The sequence below is a fragment of the Muscardinus avellanarius genome (assembly GCF_963383645.1).
Source record: "Muscardinus avellanarius genome assembly, chromosome: 2".
Lineage (NCBI taxonomy): Eukaryota > Metazoa > Chordata > Mammalia > Rodentia > Gliridae > Muscardinus > Muscardinus avellanarius.
In genome coordinates, this window is record NC_137787.1 from 147,734,900 (window position 1) to 147,753,507 (window position 18,608).

Here is an 18,608-nt window from a genome sequence, read left to right on the forward strand (position 1 = left end):
TCTTTCTTTTCCTTTCTCTTCCTCCCCCCCCCCACCTTTTTTTTTTTTTTTTGTACTGGGGGTGGAACCCAGGGAATTCCACCTCTGGGGGTATAGCTCAGACCTATTTTATTATTTTACTTTGAGACAAGGTTTCACAAAGTTGTAAAGGCTGGCCACAAACCTAAAATACTCCTGAATCAGCCTCCCAAGTACTGGGATTATAAATAAGTGTGCACCACCAAGGCCAGCTCAAGCCAGTTTCTTATAGGACAGTAGACTTTATGTGTCTACTATTATGCTTGAGATTACTTATAGAGTAGGGGTCTATCTCTTTCAGAATTTTTACTCTTGCCTATATTACCTTTTCAGTCAAATGAAAATTGTTCCTAATTAGAAATTTAAATTACATCTGGTGCAGTTTCTACACACCAGGGGATATAGTTATGTAATACTCTTAGCCAGCCAAGATATTTTTCATAAATTCAATGTTACATTTTTTTCCACAGGGTGCTTATTGATGGGATGTTATGAAAATTGTGCAAGAGTGTACATGTGGGATGCAGTAGTGTAACTCAGAGACACCTCACAAGGACAATGTGTTTTGCATGTCTTTTTCCTTTTTCTTTATGGTGCAAAAAGAAATTTTTCTCTGTCTTGGGCTAGTCTTCCATATGTTCTCCTTCAGTCTATCTCACAGCTGTGTGCTGTTGGGAAGTAGAAACAATCTCACCAATTGGGATATTTCATTAAAGTTCAATGAGATAATTAAGGAAACTCATTTTCAAAAGTATATATTTGTTTCAGTGGCTTGAATGTTGCTTAATCAGAAAATGAACAGAATACTAAGTCTGGGTAGCTGAGGCTTGTCCAGAGCAGCAGTGGAGGCGTTGGCTGTTGAAAGGAATGCCACAGAGGTTAACACGGCAAAGGCCTTTGCTGTGGGTGGAAACTAATTGGTTGAAAACATTAATAAATTATACTTGCTACTCATGACAAGAAAAAGTTGAGAGCAGGGATGAATTTTTTTTTTTATCCATCAAAGCATTACCCTCTGCCACATGATATTAAAAACTAAAAAGCTGATCTTTATTCTTAAACTCCTCTTCTTTATTGCAAGTACAAGGGATACAAGCTAAGTTACTTGGCATTACTTTATTATAAATTTTATAAAAATGTTTTGGATTTAGCATTTTTAGCCTAACTCTTAGGACTAAGTGGCTTTCTCTCTTTACATGTCCCTGAACTGTGCTCAGCTGCCTGTAGCCTACGCACATTGACCAGAGATTGCCTGCAGCCTTATTCCTAAAACTAAAGATTCTAGTAATGTCATCAGACATTAATTAGATTAGATGCTGTCAGATATAATCTTTTATAAATAGATTGATATTTCTTTACAAGCCTTTTCCAAAATTTCCATAAGAAGACCTGTGGAATTGGAAAATTCCTTAGGAAGACTTTTAACAAAGAACTCTTTCGCCTTTTCAGAGGCTCCCCTGTAAGACTCAACTTGCTGCCCTTCCCTTTTCTCTGATCCTCTGAGGTCTCTGAATCTCTTCTGCCTCGATCTCTTACTACTTCCATCATCTCGCCTTAATGCTTGTTTGGATATTGTTGTGGGGTGTTCTTGTGGTTTCTCAAATTGTTCCTAATTAAATTATGAGTTCTCTTAAAGTGGCTTGTATTAAGGTGGTTCGTATATGGGTTTTGATATCTCCCTTCGCTCCCCAAGCCCCTAAAATAGGTGCTCAGTGAAGTGGTTACATTGTTTGAAAGTTTATCAAGGGGCTAAAATTAAAAGAAAGTCAGTCATATTTTAGGATTTCAATATTCAGTTAGCTACATATAGTTATCTGGCCTATGTCAAAAGTCCTGGGTTTGAGTCCTAGCCCTGTTGCTTAAGTAGCCTTGTGATCTTTGGCATAGAGCTTAATCTCTGTGTCTCTATCAAATATTTATTAATCCTTAAATTTTCCTTCAGCCAAAATTTCCTAAGACAATGTCTTAGTCCTTTTGTACTGCTACAACAGAATACCTGATGATAGCTAGTGTATTTTAAAAAGAGGTTTATTTGTACCAGTTATGGCGGTGCACACTTGTAATCTTAGTATTTGGGAGGCTGAGATAAGAGGATCCGGGCCCTTTGCAACTCAGTGAGAACCTGTTTCAAAATAAAGAATAAAAATATAGGGCTGAGGGTCTAGCTTGGTGGTAGAATGCCCCTGGGTTCAATCCACAGCACCACACACACATTAAAAAAAAAAAGAGGTTTATTTGGCTCAATTCTGGAGGCTGAAAAAGTCTAAACAGCAAGATATTAGCATCTGGCAAGGGTGCCCTGGCTGCACCACAAGATGGTGGACGAGCAGAAGCAGGACCAAGCATGTGGGTGGCTTCACTTTCGAACAACACTTGGGACAAATTCAGTTCTGTGAGAACCTCACCCACTCCTGTGAGATGAACCCTAATGCCTTCTGAGAGTGGGGCCTCATGCCCCACAGAGCCTATTTAAGGTTCGGCCACCTCTCAATGCCGTTTCATTGGGGGCCAAGCTTCAACAAGAGTTTCTGGTTTATGAGTTTCTGGTTTGAAACATCTATTGATGTATAGCAGTAGTTCTCCCAGTGTAGTGCCCAGGTCAAGAACACTAGCATCACCTGGTTACTTGTTTAAAATGCATGTTGCTGAACCTTACCCCAGAGCTCCTGAATTAGAAATTCTATCCTTTAACAAGTCTGCCAACAGGCCCTCCAGGAGATTCTGATGTAAGATAAAGGTTAAGAAATGCAGATCTGCAGCACAGGCAAATCCCTGGCATAGAGAGAAGCTCTATACCACACTCTGAGCGGACATTTGAAGATTGTGCAGCAATTTCATGGTTGGCTTTTAAATCTACTATCTCATGTTTCAGCTCTAAGGCTCTGTATAATGGCTCACCACTACATTATATTCAAGTTTCCAGGTACTGCCCACAGAACCGCAGTTCCCTAACTCCTAGAAAGCACTGGCAATTTAGAATAAAAAAAATCTCTCTTAGAGTGAACAAAGAATATGTAATGGGGTAAGGGATTAATTTCCAGTGGCAGTATCCTAATTTTGTATTCATAATGTTGTATGCATGCTAGACTACACATGCAACTCTGCTGATATACATTAGGTAAGTGGGCATCCGGCAGCCCCATTTGCATGCAGAGATGGTTGCACAGCTCACATTTACAAGTTTAAAATTAAAGCCCAGTTCCAAGCTGGCTGAAGGCTGGCGTTAGGAAAATAATGAGAGAAGGAAGAAATGGCTTCTGTTAATCAGCACTTTGGGCCTTTACTGTTCAGTCTTTACTAATCTTCCCCTTGGAATCGTATATTCCAGGTTGAAAGGAGAGACTATTAAGATTATCTGTTTTTTCAAACCTACAGTTATAAGCTGGTTGTGGTTACACACAATAGTCCCCCCTATAACTGTACCCGCATGTGTGCTCTGCTCTGCCGCTGGGCTGTAATTTTTGCTTTATGAAATATTTATGCTCTTGTGGAACCACATGCTTCAGCTCAATGAGGAGCCGCTCCCAGCACAGGCTCACTGACAGATCTGAGGGATCCTACTCTCATTTTTATTACAGCTACTTGGTGCTAGGCCCTGCAACCACAGACCTGGAACATACACCAGTCAACCAATTTCTGCTCTCTGAAGCTCACAATATTTTAACAGCTTTCTGGTACCTCAAGGCTGAATATTTTTGTTTAAGTGAAATCTTCTCTGATCCTTCTGAGCTCCTGATAATGCTGCCACAGAAGAATGAGGCATCTAGATGACTCAGGCTTATAAAGGCTAAAAGCACAAGACATGTGGCCAGTTGGCTATTCAGATGGACCATCAAGAGGAGGTGGCCTTATTGCAAATGAGCTGTACTCTTAGTTTATGGAAACAAAGAAAGCAGTGTCTTCTTTTCTCCCTATGTGGGTTACAGGGAAGAAGGGACTGCCAATCTTAAAGGGGTTTACTCATAAGTGCCACCTAGAGGAGCAATGGAACTCTACAGGGGCAGTAGCAAGAATCAGCCGTGATCAGTTTTACCAAGAACCTACCACTTTATCCTCCCCTTTATTTTTTATTTTAATTTTTTTATTTTACTTTTATGGGTTTGGGGATGAAACCCAGGAGCATTTGACTTCTAAGCTACACCCCCTGCCCTATTTTTTATTCTTTATTTTGAAGCAGGGTCTCACCAAGTCGCAGAGGGCCCCACTAAGTAGCTGAGGCTGTCCGTGAACCGCGATCCTCCGGTCTCAGCCTCCCGAATGCTGGGATTACAAGTGTGTGCCACCACGCCCGGTTCTCCCCTTTATATTTCCATATTTGACTGTGTCCATTTGTCTTTGACAAAGACATTGCAAGGTTCTGTAGAAAATAACTGGATCTTAAGGAAATTACCTCACACAGTACCCATTTTTATTTTTATTTATTTCTTTTGTGGTACTGGGGATGGAACCCAGGGCCATTCTACCTCTGAGCTACACCCCCAGCCCTATTTTTTAGTCTTTTATTTTTGAAACAGGGTCTCACTGAGTTGCAAAGAGCCTCACTAAGTAGCTGAGGCTATCGGTGAACTGCAATTTGGTCTCTGCCTCCCGAATGCTGGGATTACAAGCGTGCGCCACCACGCCAGCCACAGGACCCATTTGATGGTGATGATCATAAGTACAGTCATTAGAAGGAAGACTTATATGCATTAGTAGTTTCTAATGATAATAACCATTTTTTTCATTTATTCTAGTACAGGTGCATATACCTTGATAACACCAAATGAAAACCGGAGACATCAGATACAGAGGAGTATGTATATTTATTCATCTAATATTTAGAATGTGCCTCATTTTCTTTACAATTTTCTTGTTTGGGCCTTATGTATTTTTATTTTCTGATTTATATAGACTCACTGAATCCCTTCAAGGTTTTTTCCTTCTCCTCCTACTTCTTTTGTGTCTTAGCCTCCCATGTACTGGGATTATTATACACATGGACCACCACACCCTGCTTAATGGTTGTTTCTTAGGTTTTGAAGTGACTAATTTTCCAATTGTAATCATTGATGATTTGCTATTTCTCACCTGGTTTAGTTGCTGAGCAAGAGCTGGAGAATCTGGAGAAATGGAAGGAGCAGCATAGAGCTAAAGCAGTTCACCTGGTGCCAAGGAGGCTGGGTAAGCATGCAAGCTGGTTGCCTGAAGTGGGAGGCCGGGCTGCCCATGGATCCTGCTCCCCCAGCACCTGCGGGTGTCTGCCTTTCTACAGTGGAGATTGGTTGGTGGTCCTGCTGCTTTGGGATGGAATGCATTTAGCCCCAAAACAAATTAAGTAGCGTGCAGGTACATTGTTACTTCTGGTTTTCTGCAAGGGGCAAATGTACAATGCCACAGCTATGTAGGAATAAATTTTTTTTTAATTTTATTTTATTGGTGCACTGTATTCATACATCATAGTGGAATACAAACTTTTGTAGACATACATGCACACATCGCCCAGTCAGCCCCCACCCGATCCCCACCCCATTCTCTCCCCATCCCTCCCTCCCATGCTTGGCTTAGTGGTTGACATCTAGTATTATAGCAATTTATCCAAAATTAAAAATGATAATCTCACATAACAGTTTCATTTGTCTGATACCAAGCTTTTGATGACTTAAAGATAACATTTCAATATTTCTTTTTGCTTTCTTTCTTACCAGAGAATATTTTTTTCTTTTTTTAGGTGAAACTATCATATATTTATTTTTCAGAAAAAAATCTATCCTGATATGGAATATGGACTCTAGATACCCAAAACAATCTCGAAGCAAAAACAAAGCTAGAAGATGTATATTTTCTGATTTCAAACCATATAAAGCTACAATAATTGAAACAGTGTAGTACTGTTCTAAAGGCAGATATATAGACCATTGGAGTTAAATACAAGCCTAGAGCTAACTTCTTCCCTATATTGTCAAGTTATTTTTGACAAGGTTTCCACGAAGATTTGGTGGTGGAAATAATAATCTTTTAACTAAATATTGTTGAAAAATAATAATTACATGGAAAAGAATAAAATTGAACCCTTAACCTAATCCCACATACAAGTATTAACTCAAACTAGATAAAAGACCTAAATATAAATCTTAAGACTATAAACTTTTAGGAGAAAATCTGGGTCATAAAACCTCACAACATTGAAATTGGCAGTGATTTCTTGGATATGATTTCAATGGCACAGGCAACAGAAGAATATACAAACTCCCTAAAAAATAAAAGAAAATATTGTATATCCAAAGACAATGTAAACAGAGTTAAAAGTTACTAATAGAATTGGATAAAATATTTCCAAATGCTATATCTGAAGGTATATTAATATTCCAACTAGAAATCCTAAAAATTAACAACAATAAAGGCAAACAATACAACTTAGAGATAGGTAAAAGACTAACATAAATAATGAATCTCCACAGATAACCAATCTTAGTTGTCTGTTGGATGGAAACTCTTGTTTCTCTGGTTCTGGTGAGTGTTACCTATTTCTTCTTTGTAGTTAATCTCTTTGAGTATTTTCTCTAGCACTGGTTTTGAAGACATAAATTCCTTCAGTTTCTGTTTGTCATGGAAGCTTCTTATTTCTCCATCTAATTTGATAGAAAGTTTTGCTGGATAGGAAATTTTTGGCTGGAAGTTGTTTTCTTTCAGAGTTTGGAATATGTTACTCCAAGCCCTTCTGGCTCTCATGACTTGGTTTGGGAAGTCTGGAGTGATTCTAATTGGTTTGCCTCTGAATGTCACTTGGCCCTTTGTTTTTGTTGCCTTTAAGATTCTCTGCTTGGCTTCCACATTGGTCATTTTGACAATTATGTGGCGTGGGGATCCTCTTCTCGGATCCTGTCTAAAGGGAGTTCTATAAGTTTCCTGGATCTGTGTATCAACCTCTTGCTCTATATTTGGAAAATTTTCTGCTATTACTTCCTTGAAGAGATTGTTGATCCCTTTGGTATCACTTTCTTTTCCCTCCTCTATTCCAATTATTCTTAGGTTAGCTCTCTTAAGATGGGCCCATATTTCTTCAATGTCAGATTCCTGCTGTTGGATATCTTTTTCTAGATTAGAAACTATGCATTCATTTTTGGATTGCTCATCTTCTAAGAGCGAGATTCTGTTCTCCATGTGGTCTAATCGGTTGTTTGTGCTTTGAATTGAGACCTTTACTTCATTAATTGCATCCTTTATCTCTTTTTGGCTCTCTCTGAGTTCTTTTCGAAGCACCTCTATTATTTCTACAGTTATTTTCCTGATTTGATCTTCTAGAAATCTCTGATTTTCTGTTTTATCGGGTTCTGATGTTGTGGGGTTGTGCGCATTCATTGCTCCAGTGTTATTCCTCTTTCCCATGATTTCGGAGGTTTGTGCCTTCTCTGGGTTCTTCCCTTGGGTCACTATGGCTTCACTTAAGGTGCTCTGGATCTTGAGTCTGTATTATCTCAGACCCTACTACTCCTTTACTGGGTTGTATCACAGAGTCTCCGACCCAGGGAGTCGATAGAGGCTGCTTTAAACTATGGGGGGTGCCAGGTTGCACGCTCTCCTATGGTGTGATATCTCTGCCACCACCACTCCCTCACTGGGTCAAGTCCCAGGAGGCACAATACTGGGATTTCTCCTCTGTGGCCCGCAATTTGACTCACTGTTCTTGAGTACGCAGATGTAGCTGTACTGGTCTCGGTGAATTCACTGCTGCTGCCGCCGCCGGTGGCAATATGGCGCCTCTGCCACGCCCTCGGCCATGAGGCTGGCGTATTTTTTCTTCTCTGGTTTCCACTCTGAATCCCTCCAGCGTGTGCTGAGCTCAGCCACTGGGAGCTTTAAATGCTGTCTGCGCCGAAAGATCCCGCCTGGCCGTTCCGCATCGGCTCACCTCGGCTTGCTGTAGCCGTCTGCTGAGTTCGCCGCTACCGCCGGCAGTATGGCGCTGCTGCCGCGTCCTCGGGCGCGTGTGTCTCCTCTGTGGCCCTGAGCTCTGTTCTCAGTCCGCTTTCTCTCTGGAGCCTGGTGGTTGTTTTGTTTTTCTGGTGATGGTGTTTTCTGGCTATGAAAGGCGCTCTTTTTGTGGTAATGGAGATTGGTTGTTAGCGGGACTCTTAAGCCCCGCTTTTCTCGGTCGCCATCTTCCCGGAAGTCCTGTAGGAATAAATTGATGGCTTAATTGCCAAATAATTTAGAGCTTCTTAGATGCTCAGCTCTGAAGAAAGCTTACCTGGGGCACTGTATGCCCTGTCATAGCACAAATCAGGATGAGAGGAAAAGCTATCACAGCATATTAATCATGGCAGTTAATCGCTAATGTGAAGGGAGCGTCGATTCCATAGGCAAGGGGAGAGTGAGCTCGGGACCCAGTGGTGGGGAGAAAGACAAACATCACCTGGGCTTTCATTCTATGGATAGAGACTTCTGGCTGCTGGAGCTGATGCTGCCAGGGTGATGGATGGTCTGAGCTGCCTCTGCTGGTGTTTGGATCATTCTTAGGGGAGGCCACCCAATTGGAATCATTCACTTCCTTTCTTTCCCTTTCTCTACCAGCAGCAGCTGAGAACTTAAAAGGCTGGGTACTTGCCGGTTGTGGTGCCGCACGCTTGTAATCCCCGCGCTTGGGAGGTGGAGACAGGAGGATTGCGCAGGTTCAAAGCCAGCCTTGCTGGCTTAAGAGACCCTGTTTCCAAATAAAAGTATAAAAATAGGTCTGGGAGTGTAGCCCGGAGGTAGAATGGTTTCCTGGAACCCCAGTACCACACACACACACACACACACACACACAAAGACTGGGTACAGTTTTCATAGATCAAGTTAGTACAAACATATCTTGAGTCAAAGGCCATTTACTGTCATGGGAGTCTTAGAGAAGTATCCCCCCAAACCCTCTAGAAAATAGGTAACAATAAGCTAATTTGGAAATCATTTAATGAGTGAAAGTAAATAGTATTATCCATTATCGCTCTGTATTTCATGAAGAAGGTTAAGCTCATATGTCATCTGTATGCTGAACGAGTCACACTTGAGGAATACGATCAGAAAACAGTTCTTTCTATCCTGTCCCCTCCAACTGGCTGTGTAGAAGTAGCCTTTCCCATGTCCTATGGATGGAGTGAGGAATTCGATCCTTTTGATCTTTCTCAGATAAGAAAGGTATCTACCTAATTCCCTAATTCGAGGCAGAATACAGTCTCATTTCAGTAGTTAATGCTCAGTGCTGTGTACTTGTCAAAGCACTGTTAGTGAGGTAGATTACAGCTTTTCCCTGCTCTAGCCCAGGCCTGTTCTAGGGAGGAAACTAGGAGTTGAAGAGCGGCAAGCTGGACTTCACTCTGTCTTCAGATTCTGGGAGAAGGGGAGGACAGGGGAATAGGGTTCTGAGCCTAGGTGTGTTGACTGCTCACTCTCCCTCCTGGGGTTCTTTAAGTTCTTCAGCACCTCTTCTTTTCACCCATCTCTTTTATTTTTATTATATATGTAATATATATATATATATATATATATATATATATATATATATAGTGTGTGTGTGTGTGTGTGTGTGTGTGTGTGTGTGTGTGTGTGTGTGTTGTGGTGCTGGATATTGAACCCAGTGGCATTCTACCTCCGAGTTATACCACCCTCAGCCCTACTTTTATTTTTATTTTTTAATTTGGAAATGAGATCTCACTAAGCTGCTGAGAGCCTCGCTAAGTTGTTGAGGATGGTTTCAAACATGAGATCTTACTGTCTCAGCCTCCCAACTACTGGGATCACAGGTGTGCACCACCATGCCTGGCTCCTGCCATTTATCTCTTGATTCCCCTGACAGAGATGACATATTCTCTTGCTGGCGGTGTTTGGCCTCACTGCTGGCTCTTGTTAGAATTGTGGGAGGGCCCGTTTTCCTCTAGGTGGTGCTCATAGAGAAGTCCTGGTGAGATGGCTTATGAATGGCATTCTCTTTCACAGGGTCTATGGTAGAAGTACAAGCAACACTGGTGTGTCCTTCCATCCCCTAAATTCTGGAAATATAGGTCATTTGTGATGTAGCCACCTCTCTTTTGAGGGCCCATCTGAGTAGACAGTCAGCATCAGTCTTTAGATTCATGGTTTTTCTAAGGCATTTTTAATATTCTTAAGGGATGCAGGTTGAAGTTTCCAGGTAATTTTCACTAAATTTCTCTTGTTCATCTTACTGTGACCAATTTTCTCTTCCCAAACACAAACATGGAAAATGGAATTCAGAAAAGCAACCTTCCTCAGATTCCTACCTTCCTCTGACCCATCCAACTTCTTTTATAGGCTGAAACTAGTTGTTAGTTAATCCTCTCCAAATTGGTTTTTAGTTACTTCCTCGCCAAACTTTCTTTGGGGACTAGGTACCTCAATTTGGAATTTGGAGCAGTAGATGTCTCTTTTCTTGCAGCCTTCACAGAAAATGAGCAAGAATCTCAGTTTTAATTTTGTTATATGTATGTAGGGATGGTCAAGAGTGTGATGAGGAGGGGCTAGGGGTAGAAAAGAAGATTCTGAAATGTATTAAACTTTGAATTGAGTTTTGAGCAAACCCTGCAACTACTTGGACTGCCGGATCCAGCCGGCCAAAGTACGGGTTCCAAAGAGAGGCATGAGGATTAAAGAATTCAATTCAAGCATGGAAGGGTCACCAGTCTCCTGGGCAGACATCTCTACTGGCCGATGACCGGGTTTATTCTTTTGTGGTTATTTATACAGTTTCTAGCTTCAGGTTACCCAGGAATACAAGAAAGACAAATCCAAAGTACATATAACAGGACAGGTCAAACAATACTCTGGTGCAACACAAACAACACAAACCTAATCTTAACTCAGACAGAACAATAGCATCATTAGTTCTGAGAGAGTCTTAATTACTTTGACACCTCCATGACCCCAAACCTTGTTGACTCTGGGTGGAAGGACAGTCAGAAGTATTCTTTTAGTAAAGATAAAGGAAAGACCTTAATGGCTCCCCAGATTGGACCTTTCACTTTCTTTCTTTAAATTCTCAACTCCTCCTGGACTTCCGGGAAGATGGTGACTGAGAAAAGCGGGGCTTAAGAGCCCCGCTAACAACCAATCTCTATTACCACAAAATCAGCGCTTTTCATAGCCAGAAAACACCATCACCAGAGAAACAAAAAAAAACACCAGACCCAGAGAGGAGGGGGTCTTATAACGGAGCTCAGAGCCACAGAGGAGATACACCGGCCTCACGGCCGAGGATGCAGCAGCAGCGCCTTACTGCCAGCGGCAGCGGTGACTTCACCAGACGGCTCCGGCTCCAGACCAATGCACTCAACAGCCCACCAGGCTCCAGAGAGGAGCAGCGGGCAGCGAGCCGAGGTGAGCCGCTGCGGAAGAGCCCAGCGGGATTCGGCAGATTTTTTGGCGCAGGGAGCATCTAAAGCTCCCAGTGGCTGGGCTCAGCACATGCTTCAGGGACTCAGAGCAGAGCTCAAATACAGAAGAAATACGCCAGCCTCACGGCCGAGGGTGTGGCAGTGGCGCAATATTGCCACCAGTGGCAGCAGCAGCGAATTCACTGAGTCCACTACAGCTCCATCTGCGTATTCAACAGCAGTGAGTCAAATTGCAGGCCCCAGAGGAGAAATACTAGTACTGACTCCCAGGGACTTGACCCAGTGGGGGAGTGGCGGTGGCAGATATCACACCATAGGAAAACGCGCAACCTGGCACCCCCCCCCCCATAGTCTAAAGCATCCTCTATTGACTCTCTGGGTCTGAGACTTTGCGATACAACCCAGTAAAGGAGTAGTGGGATCTGAGATACCACAGACTCGAGATCCAGAGCACCTTAAGTGAAGTTGTAGTGACCCAAGGAAAGAACCCAGAGAAGGCACAAACTCCCGAAATCATGGGAAAGAGGAATAACACTGGAACAATGAATGCCCACAATCCCACATCATCAGAACCCAATAAAACAGAAATTCAGAGATTTCTAGAAGATCAAATCAGGAAAATAACTTTAGAAATAATAGAGGTGTTTTGAAAAGAATTCAGAGAGAGCCAAAAAGAGATAAAGGATTGCCGCTTTCAAGCACGACACCGGAGACGATCTTCTTCGGACTCTTTATTATCCCAGGCTCTTATATACTCTCCTTTTCTCCGCTCCCCGCTCCCCGCTTATATATCCCAAGCAGCCAATCAGCACTTAGATCACTCGCTCCATGCAAAATTAGCTCATTTGTTACAAACAGTGGTATGTTGTGTTCCCGTGCGCCCCATGCTCCGGTTACCGGACTTCCTGAAAGTTGTTTACTGCTTAATGGGCCTCACAGAGCTTCCGCTCGGCGCTATTTTTAGGTCTTCGAGCTAGCAGGCAATGGGTGGGGCTCTTCACAGTTCCCCCTTTTTGTTTTTAAGCAGAAGAGGATAGAGGACTCAACCCCTGCTATAGTTTATGCAATTATTTGCCACCACCTTTTTTGCAGGGATGGGCGAGCAATACAGTGGTAACCCGTATGCAGCTGAGCATATCCTCCTTGGGATGCACCCTCCCGGGGTCCCAAGTGCAGTCCTTGCTGACATTCTGCTTTATGATTTTTCCATTGCGGCTAGCCAAACAGTAGGCGATTGTCCTGCTTCAACCGCCATGAAAGCCTGAGCTAGGAGCATCTGATCCTTGGCCCTCTGCAGAAATAAACGTCTCAGGCAACAGAGACATAGAATGCACAGGAAAACAAAACAAAATCCCAATGCTCCCAACCCGGCCCATTCTTTTAGATGGAATGCTGCCTTCTGGATCCGGGACGCCAGCGTTTGGGCCACTTTGGGGTCGATTCGGGTGGTGTTGACCTTGATGATTTCAGCACGTAATTGTTCGGTCGATTCGGGTGGTGTTGACCTTGATGATTTCAGCACGTAATTGTTCGGTGAGTTTATCAAACTCCCAGCTCCAGTTGCCCCATTGTTGCTCACTCCATACTGGTTTTGTCCAGATCAGCATGGTGATCAGGTGTATCCATCCCTGAGGCGCCATCTTGCGATATTATTTGACGAGTCAGTCTCTCTGGGATCCAAATCGGATCGGTTCCGTCCTGTGGGAAAACACAAACAGAGCCTCTGGCCCATGTGAGTACCGGATCAGGTCCCTTCCATTTTCCGGTGAGGACATCTTTCCATTTTACCATATCATGGGGAATACTAGAAGGACAAAAATGGCGATCTGCGGCCGATTTGCCATTAATATCTAAATTTAAAAAATTTAAAGTAAAAAGTGCCAAAGATAATCGCTGCCTTGGTTTCAGATTCTCACCTATTCCCCCTTTTTGTTTTATTAGACATTCTTTTATTGTGCGATGGGCGCGTTCAACAATGCCCTGTCCTTGAGGATTATATGGAAGGCCATGTTTTAATGTTACGCCCATCTGTTTACAGAAAGACTGAAATTTTTGTGAGGTATAAGCCGGACCATTATCAGTTTTTATTTCTTTTGGCACATTCCATGCTGCCCAAGCTTCAAGACAATGAGCGATAACGTCACGAGCTTTTTCCCCTGTGTGAGTAGAAGCATATATAATTCCAGAAACAGTATCAACAGAAACATGTACATACTTAACAGAGCCAAATTCAGGTATATGGGTCACATCCATTTGCCATAAATGTAAGGGGAGCAACCCACGTGGGCAAACACCAACATTAGAAGAGGGGATAAAGGGTGCACAAGTACCACAGGCCTTGATGATGTCACGGGCTTGACAACGAGGAATTTTAAATGTAATCTGTAAAGTTTTAGCATTTACATGAAACTGGCGATGAAAATCTTGTGCCCGTTGAAGTGGGGTGAGAGAGAAAATCATGGGCATCTTCGTAAGCTTATCTACATAATCATTACCTTGGGCAACAGGCCCTGGTAAGCCTGTATGTGCCCTAATATGTTGTACATAAAAGGGATTTTTCCTCATCAAAATTAAATGTTGAATTTTAGATGCCAAGTAGTGGATGGGCGTATGTGTTGATATTTGCCCCGCACATTCAAGGGACTTTATCATCTCTACAGCATAGGAGGAGTCCGATAACAAATTAAAGGAAGAATCATATCTCTCAAACACTTCTAATATAATATTTAGTTCAACTAGCTGAGGTGATATATGCTGATATTGAACAACTATGGGTTTTTGTCCTTCTATCATAAAAGCTCCAAGGCCAGATTTTGATCCATCAGTAAAAATATTGATAGCGAAGGGTATAGGTGTTCTTCTGGTTATGGTTGGAAAGATAATAGGATGTTGAGTTGCAAAATGTAATATAGGATCCTTAGGTAAGTGATTATCTATCTCTCCATTAAACACACATCGTAATATAGCCCAATCATCCAGGGAGGTTTGTAAAATTAATATTTGGTGTTTACTATAGGGAACAATAAGCTTATTAGGGGTTTGGCCAAAATGTTGAATACATTGCTGTATGGCAAGAACAGCAACCTTTGCCACCATAGAGGGATAATACTCAATAACCTTTTGAGGAGATAGTTTAGGATGAATCCATAATAGAGGTCCTTGTTGCCATAAGACCCCAGTGGGTTGGAGCTCAGTAGCCAGTATGCATGCTCAAATAGAATCCCTCGGTGAAATGCGCTTAAGGGAAGCCTTAGTTAAAGCTTGTTCTACCAAACTTAAGGCTTCCCGGGCTTCAGCAGTCAGCATTCTAGGAGAGGTTAAGGAAGAATCTCCTTTGAGGATATCATATAAAGGTTTTAGCATAAAATTTGGGATTCCTAAAGCAGGACGTATCCAATTAATATCTCCTAATAACTTTTGAAAATCATTTAAAGTGTGTAACTGGTCTGTACGAATGGTGACCTTTTGAGGCGTGACAAAATTGGGATAAAGAATATTTCCCAAAAAATGGGTGACGGTGCCCTTTTGAACCTTTTCAGATGCTATAACTAAACCCTTTTCCTCAAGGGCTTTAACAAGCACACAATACGCTTCATCCAGTACCTTTTCATTTTCACAGGCTAATAGGATATCATCCATATAATGGAGACAACGCAATGGAGGGAATTTATCCCTAACAGGTTGTAAGGCAGCATCCACATATAGTTGACAAAGAGTGGGGCTATTCGCCATACCCTGGGGGAGCACTCTCCACTCATATCTCTGGTCAATTTGCTCTTGGTTTAGGGATGGCACAGTAAAAGCAAAACGTGGGGTATCTAGAGGATTTAATGGTATAGAGAAAAAGCAATCTTTTATATCAATCACTATAATTGGCCAGAATTTTGGAATAGTTGAGAGAAGGGGGAGTCCACGTTGGACTGGTCCCATAACTTGCATTTGTTCATTTATGGCTCGGAGATCATGTAATAGTTTCCATTTTCCTGATTTTTTCTTTATTACAAATATAGGGGTATTCCAGGGTGATGTGGATGATTGGATATGTCCTAATTTTAGTTGTTCTTTTACTAACTCTTTTGCTGCTTCCAATTTTTCACGGGGGAGAGGCCACTGGGAAACCCATACTGCATCCCCCGTCTTCCAAGTGATGGGAATTGCCTCCCCAGTGGCTACTCCACAAAACCCAATCCCTGTTTAGTGTTTTGTCCTTCAGTGGGGACAGGGCTCCTCCGTCCCTGTAGGTTTCGCCCTAATCCAAATGATGGATGAAAACCTTGCTTGTTAAACATATGTAGCGCCTGGGGAGAATATTCATTATGTAATCGGAATCCCATGTCCAGAAGTAGATCTCGACCCCACAAGGAGACCAGAATTTCCAGCATATAGGGTGTAAAGGTCCCAGAATGTTTTTCTTGGTCCTCCCAATGAAGGGGTCTAGCACTAATATCAGGTGTTTTAATGTATCCTAATCCTCTAAGCTGTGTGTCAGCCTTTTTTATGGGCCAGGCGGGGGGCCAATCCTTAGAAGCAATTACACTAGTATCTGTCCCTGTATCAAGCAATCCTAGAATCGGCTTCCCCTCCACTTTCAAAGTAATTAAAGGTCGTTTTCCCATATCAAAGGCGAGAGATATTATATTAGTACCAGAGGACCCAAACCCTTTTTCTCCTCGCTGTTCCTTTTTTGAAGGGAAGAGAGAATGTAGACTAGGTAATAATAACAGCTGCGCTATCCGATCACCAGGAGAGATGGCAACAATTCCTCTGGGGGCGGAGACCATAACCTTTATAACGCCCTCATAATCTTGGTCAATAACTCCAGGATGAGTTATTAGGCCTTTCATGGTGGATGATGATCGCCCCAAAACTATGCCCACCGTTTCTGGGGGTAATGGCCCTGACATATCAGTCGACATAATTTGAATTCCCATTCGAGGGGTTAATACCAGCCGGGTGGTGGCACAGAGGTCCAATCCCGCTGAACCGGGAGTGGCTCTCCGGATTCCTTGGGTGGTTGGAGATTGGGCCATTGGGGTGTTTGGTGTGTCTCTATAGCATTGTACATTTGTTGGCCCCCATACTTGTAAGGGCCCTGGGGATGGGGGCCCCGTTTCCCGTTTTTTGACAGCGGGCGACCCTGTCCCGACTGATCATGGGACGGTAGGATATTGCCGTCAATATCCTTAACGGACCGGCACTCTGAGGCGGGATGTCTGCCTTTTCTACATCTCTTACATAGGTCTGGTGGGCTCTTTTGAGAGAGAGAGCCTCGTTTTGGGCAGTCTCTTTTTAAATGCCCTGCCGCCCCACATGAAAAGCAATTTCCTAGTCGGGTGTTGTTATTGCCCTTTTGCCTGCCAGATGCTTGCATGATAGCCGCAGCGAGCCCCGAGTTGGTTAAAGGTCCGCCGAGTTCTCTACATAACTTCATCCATACTTCTAAACCTTTACTTTTATATGGATTTATAGCTTGTTTGCATTCAGTATTACATTGTTCGAAAATAAGCTGTTTAACAAGTGGCATGGCTGCATCGACATCCCCGAATATTCGTCCAGCAGCTTCTACCATCCTAGCCACAAAATCAGAAAAAGGCTCAGTGGGACCTTGAATTATCTTAGTAAGATTGCCTGACACCTCCCCTTTATTAGGCAAACTTTTCCATGCCCTGGTGGCCAAATTGTTTATCTGATCATACACTTGTTGAGGGTAACAGGTCTGGTTGTTAGCAAATTGTCCCTGTCCCAAAAGCATATCCAAATTCCAGGCAGGTTGTCCTGCGGCCTGATTCACCGCTGCTTGCTCTGCTGCGAACTCAATAAGGAAAGCCTTCCAATCTAAATACTGTCCTGGGGTCAAAGCCGCTCGGGCCAAGTTCTGCCAATCTCCAGGGGTCATGGCATACCTGTAAATGCTTTCTAAGGTGGCTACGGTGTATGCAGCATTAGTACCATAAGTCCGCACGGACTCAGCAATATGTTTTACAAGCTTATAATCTAAAGGCTCATGATACCGAGGTCCTCCTCCTTGTGGTTGAAACACGGGGAAAGCCTGTCTGGATAGTAACATTTCCGGCTCACGCCATACCTTTTCATTAAAGGAGCGGCCTCCGCTTTGTCCTGGAGCTGAGGGATTATAGGGCGGAGGAACAGAGCCCTGCGAGGGGCCCGTAGCTAGGGTTAATCTGCTGACTTCCTCCTCTATTGCCGCAAGTTCCTCGTCCGAGTCCCCCTCCCCTTCAGAGCCTAGTTCACTAGCTGGGTGAGAGGAAGTGGACCGTTCCTCTTTTAACAGATCAAGTGCCACTTGTCCCTCTCGCACTAGCGGTTTGTAGTATTTCTGCTCCAAACATGCCCTGACGAGGCGCCACAAAGGATAAGTTCCTCCCGTGACTTGATTGTTTTTCTCTGCCCTTTTAATATCCTTCCCTAACTTATCCCAACTTGCCAGGGTCAAGTTTCCTGATACTGCAAACCAAGGGGCCACCTCATCCACTTGGCTCAAAAAACCCTGAATAGTCTTATCCCTAAGTTTTAACCCCTTTCCGTTTAATAAGGCTTTTAAAGCCTTTTGTATTGGATGAGATGGATTATTTCCCATACCTATTCAGCCTCAGGTCCAGCCTGAGAGTATACTACCCTATAAATCCTCCCCTCAAAGGAGCTCCCCTTCGTCCTCAAACGGAGTTGGGAAAGAACAATCTTATGATCCTCTACTTTGTAGAGCCTCCCTCTTCACAGGAGAACTTACCAGCCGGCTGCCCTGGAAAGTCCAAAGTTCTGACCATCTCGTTGAGAGAGATTCCCCGTACGGGCCACCACTTGCCGCTTTCAAGCACGACACCGGAGACGATCTTCTTCGGACTCTTTATTATCCCAGGCTCTTATATACTCACCTTTTCTCCGCTCCCCGCTCCCCGCTTATATATCCCAAGCAGCCAATCAGCACTTAGATCACTCGCTCCATGCAAAATTAGCTCATTTGTTACAAACAGTGGTATCTTGTGTTCCCGTGCGCCCCATGCTCCGGTTACCGGACTTCCTGAAAGTTGTTTACTGCTTAATGGGCCTCACAGAGCTTCCGCTCGGCGCTATTTTTAGGTCTTCGAGCTAGCAGGCAATGGGTGGGGCTCTTCACAAAGGATGCAATTAATGAAGTAAAGGCCTCAATTCAAAGTACAAACAACCGATTAGACCACATGGAGAATAGAATCTCGCTCTTAGAAGATG

General features: G+C 43.2%; 1 protein-coding gene across 1 annotated transcript in view; it reads left to right on the plus strand.

The window, feature by feature from the left end:
• EPSTI1 (epithelial stromal interaction 1) overlaps positions 1-18,608 on the plus strand; it is a gene marked incomplete at both ends in the record, with an annotated part of 117,846 nt that overhangs the window by 19,083 nt on the left and 80,155 nt on the right. The window contains 2 exons of the mRNA XM_080689464.1: positions 4,752-4,810; positions 5,095-5,178. Coding sequence (XP_080545590.1) covers positions 4,752-4,810; positions 5,095-5,178 — 143 coding nt within the window. The remainder of the gene's footprint in view (positions 1-4,751; positions 4,811-5,094; positions 5,179-18,608) is intronic.